Source organism: Lactuca saligna, chromosome 9, assembly GCF_052625555.1.
Source record: "Lactuca saligna cultivar CGN05327 chromosome 9, ASM5262555v1, whole genome shotgun sequence".
In the NCBI taxonomy this organism is placed as follows: Eukaryota; Viridiplantae; Streptophyta; class Magnoliopsida; order Asterales; family Asteraceae; genus Lactuca; species Lactuca saligna.
In genome coordinates, this window is record NC_136425.1 from 23,381,942 (window position 1) to 23,385,434 (window position 3,493).

At 41.8% G+C, this 3,493-nt stretch overlaps 1 protein-coding gene across 1 annotated transcript; it reads right to left on the reverse strand.

Annotated features, from left to right (window-relative positions):
* Positions 1-2,096: 2,096 nt before the first annotated feature.
* LOC145016091 (uncharacterized) lies at positions 2,097-3,244 on the reverse strand. The gene is made up of 4 exons (XM_078974511.1): positions 3,155-3,244; positions 2,927-3,049; positions 2,314-2,670; positions 2,097-2,156 (listed from the first exon to the last, which is right to left on the reverse strand). Exons 1-4 carry the CDS (start codon positions 3,242-3,244, stop codon positions 2,097-2,099), a joined length of 630 nt encoding a protein of 209 aa, XP_078830637.1.
* Positions 3,245-3,493: the final 249 nt, after the last annotated feature.

The window sequence follows — 3,493 nt, forward strand, 5'->3', positions numbered from 1 at the left end:
AGACCTTTGGAGAGGTCTTGAGTGAGAAAAATGAGGCCCTAAGGGCTGTAGTTGTTCCATGTGTGAGATATATAGGTCTTAATGGATTAAGAACTTATGGACGTCCCAAGTGATAAAGTTTGAGACTTTATGAATTCTAATCATATTTGGCCTAGGGATCTGAAGTTTGGGCTTAATAGCTTAAGTCATTAAGAAGTTGCAATGATTTTATGTGTAGTGCAGTTACGCCCCGCGTAACACGTGATTACGCCCAGCGTAGCGGGCCAGTGCCCCGATTCCTTTTTGTGAACATTGCAGTACGCCCAGCGTACCAGAGAGAGTACGCCCAGCGTACTCCCCCTGATTGGATCTTAATATTGGGCCTTTGAGTTTGGGCTGTTTGTGGGTAGTTGGTTACTGGGCCAAGTATGGGAATTTATGGATAGAGTACTTTGGGCCCAATTATTGTTATGGACATTGGATCTAGGCCCATATAGTGAGGTGGGCCCAATTTGGTAAATTGGGCCAATATTGGACTTTGTATAAGATTTGGACTTTGGTCTTGGCTCGATAAGTGGATGTATGCTTGGCCTAATGTTTATTTTGTTATGATGGTTAGTTCGGGATTTGCGGTGAGTTGGTGTCTCGAGAGTCTGCTTCTTTAGTTCAGAGTATCGGCTTTCGCGAGGTGAGTTATCCTCACTATATCGACAGGGTCTAAGGCACCAAGGCCGGCCCTTTATCGGATTGAGATATGGGTATTTGTTGTTATGTTATTACTTTGATATGTCTGCATCCTGGTAGCTAGTATGGTATATGTTAGAGACCTGGTTAAGGTTGGTTTTCCTGATATGTAGGGTGAGGCTATGCTAGTGACCAGTTAAGTCGGAATCCTGGTTAGGGTAATGATATGTTATGTGATCTGCTTGATCGGCTTGTTGACTACGAACTGTTATATGATTGTATGTTATGTGCACATGGTTGTTTGGACTGGGAGTTGGGTTGAGGCGGGTCCTGCTTTGTGCTGTAGGCCAAGATACCCAGGGCGGACCGGTTATTCCGAAGGCCCAGCGAGCGGTCCGGATAGGATGTAGGCCCCACGAGGACGGACTAGACGTGCCGAGGCTCGGAGAGTGGACCAGGTTGACTGAAGGCCCGATGCGGGCGGACCTGTCATATTGTAGACTCAGAGAGTGGACCAGGTGGGTTGAAGGCCCGGTGCGGGCGGACCAACCACACTGCAGACTCGAAGGACATGACTAGACTCGGAGGGTGGACCCGGTGGACTAAAGGCCCGATACGGTGGACCTGTGACACATTAGACCCGATATGCATGACTGTTCTATGTTCTGTTATGTTATGTATGCTATTTATGTTATGGGCCGGAAGGCACTATGTTATGGGCCAGAAGGAATTATGATTTGGACCGGAAGGTCGTATCCTGGAAGGGCGTATATATGGTTGGTATTTTGGGGGTATCTCACTAAGCTTTCGGGCCTACAGTTGTGGTTTAATGTTTTTCAGGTTCTTCAGGAGACTATGGCAAGGCGAAGGCGTGATCGTACCGCTCCTCGTGTTTATGTTTTATGTTATGATTCTGGGAATACTCTGATAATAAATGTATTGAAAACCTTTTTGTAATAACATTATTAAAATGGGTTGTTTTTTAAAGGTTTAAATTTTGTTGAAATTTTTGGTCGTTACAAGTTGGTATCAGAGCCTTGGTTTGAGTGAATTGGAGGAACATTCATGTGACTCCAGTCTCAAATCAAGGAGAGTTTTAAAAGAGAAATTAAAATGGTTTTCAAATTAAGTAAAAAGAGGACGCGGAGGTACAATCAGCCAGAGCCAGTAAGTAACCCCAAAATACCATACATGATATTTTCTTTTGAGCGTTGATAGAACAGCATGCTGGTACTAGGCTAGGGATCTTCAGGATTTCATGATAATGTTGCCTGTTTTATGATGCCTGCTAGCCTAGGGTTTCCCTCTGTATGAGATTTCCATTGTTCCTCTAGGAGTGAGGATTGAGCGCTGTTATGTATATTTATCACTAGGGTGTTGTGGTAGTACCTCATACAAATATGGGTAGGTGTGGAAGGTAGTATGGGCCCGTACTACTGAAAGCACACAGGGACGGACGCAGGAATTGATAGTAGGCATTGCCGATTTTTTTCCTGTCATACATAATATAAAACCAAAAGCTAATTCATTATGTCTAATACAAATAAGCGATCCATTACATAAAAGTTAAAACCATAAAAACAATTTATCATCTATTACAATTTAAATTTGTCCTCTTCGTGCGGACATCTTTTGAAACCGTTCCATTACCTTTTCATTCTCAACTTTCACAAGTGCTTCGGTTTCAACATAGCAAAGCAACGCATCGTTCAAAAACTCATCGCCAATCTTGTTGCGCAAGTCGGTCTTCAGGAGCTTCATCTTCGAAAAACATCTTTCTACACTAGCGGTTGCTACGGGTAATATCAAAGCTAACTTTAAAAGCTTAAAAACCAAAGGATAAGACCGATGTTTCCCCGTACTAACCATCAAACGAGAAAGCTCGGAAATTCCTTTCAAAGTGGTAAAACGCTCATCTTTGATGGAAGAGTGATAAAATATCTCAAGTTGTCCTTCAAGATCTATCAAATCCGAATCATCAAAGTCATACTTGTACAACTTAGCCAACTTCAACAACTTTGATTTGTCAAATTATGAAAAATGAATCACAAGGGCTCAAAGCACCCGTGTATTCTAGTAACTGGGTGCTTGTTTCAATAAATCGATTCCGGTATTCTGTCAGTTGCATATCTACCACCGTGTTGAAGATTTCAACCTTAAAGTGAAATCTATTGGTCTTTGTGGTCGTACGGTTTCTCGCACCAATATAAAAATCCTGCAATTCCAGAGTAGCAATATTGTGTGTTTGACAAAAAGAGGATACCTTTGGCAAAATGGTATCAAACCCCGTGTCTCTTAAAGATTGCAATGCGTCCATTGTCCCTCTAACCATCGAAGCCGCTTCTAAAATGTCTAGATCTTTTTTTGAAGTTGCTTTGATAATGTACTAGTGAGGTGTAAAATGTCATACATCATATACAAGTAAAACACGAACTCATAACATTGAAAATATGCTAAAATTTCGGACGCTTGTTGGCGGTTTGCCAATGACCCTCCATCCACTTTCACAAATTCTAAAACCACAAGAACATCCGCAAACAACTTCATCAGACTTGTGAGTGTGTTGAAATGTGAACCCCATCTTGTATATTCCTGCCCGAACAAGTATAGTCTTGTAAGTCCCTAATTCGCCCGTGTATCAGTCAAATCCGTTTGATGGTGCGGAATCCCAATCAAACGGATGATGTTAGGTAAAAAAAATAGAAGAGAATGAGAAGAAGAATTGATATGAATCGTGTATGTATTGATATGAATTATAATCTGGATACAAAAGATTCACACACGATTTCTCTCTTTGGCCGTAAACTACTTCGTGTTCATCAATCTCATC

Excerpts from the sequence above, each read along its gene's own strand:
- LOC145016091 (XM_078974511.1), bottom strand. The coding sequence starts at position 3,244 with ATGGGGTTCACATTTCAACACACTCACAAGTCTGATGAAGTTGTTTGC. Across the intron at positions 3,050-3,154 it reads TTTGTGAAAGTGGATGGAGG|TACATTATCAAAGCAACTTC; the intron begins GTCATTGGCAAA and ends ACACCTCACTAG. Across the intron at positions 2,671-2,926 it reads TTGATACCATTTTGCCAAAG|TTGGCTAAGTTGTACAAGTA; the intron begins GTATCCTCTTTT and ends AAGTTGTTGAAG.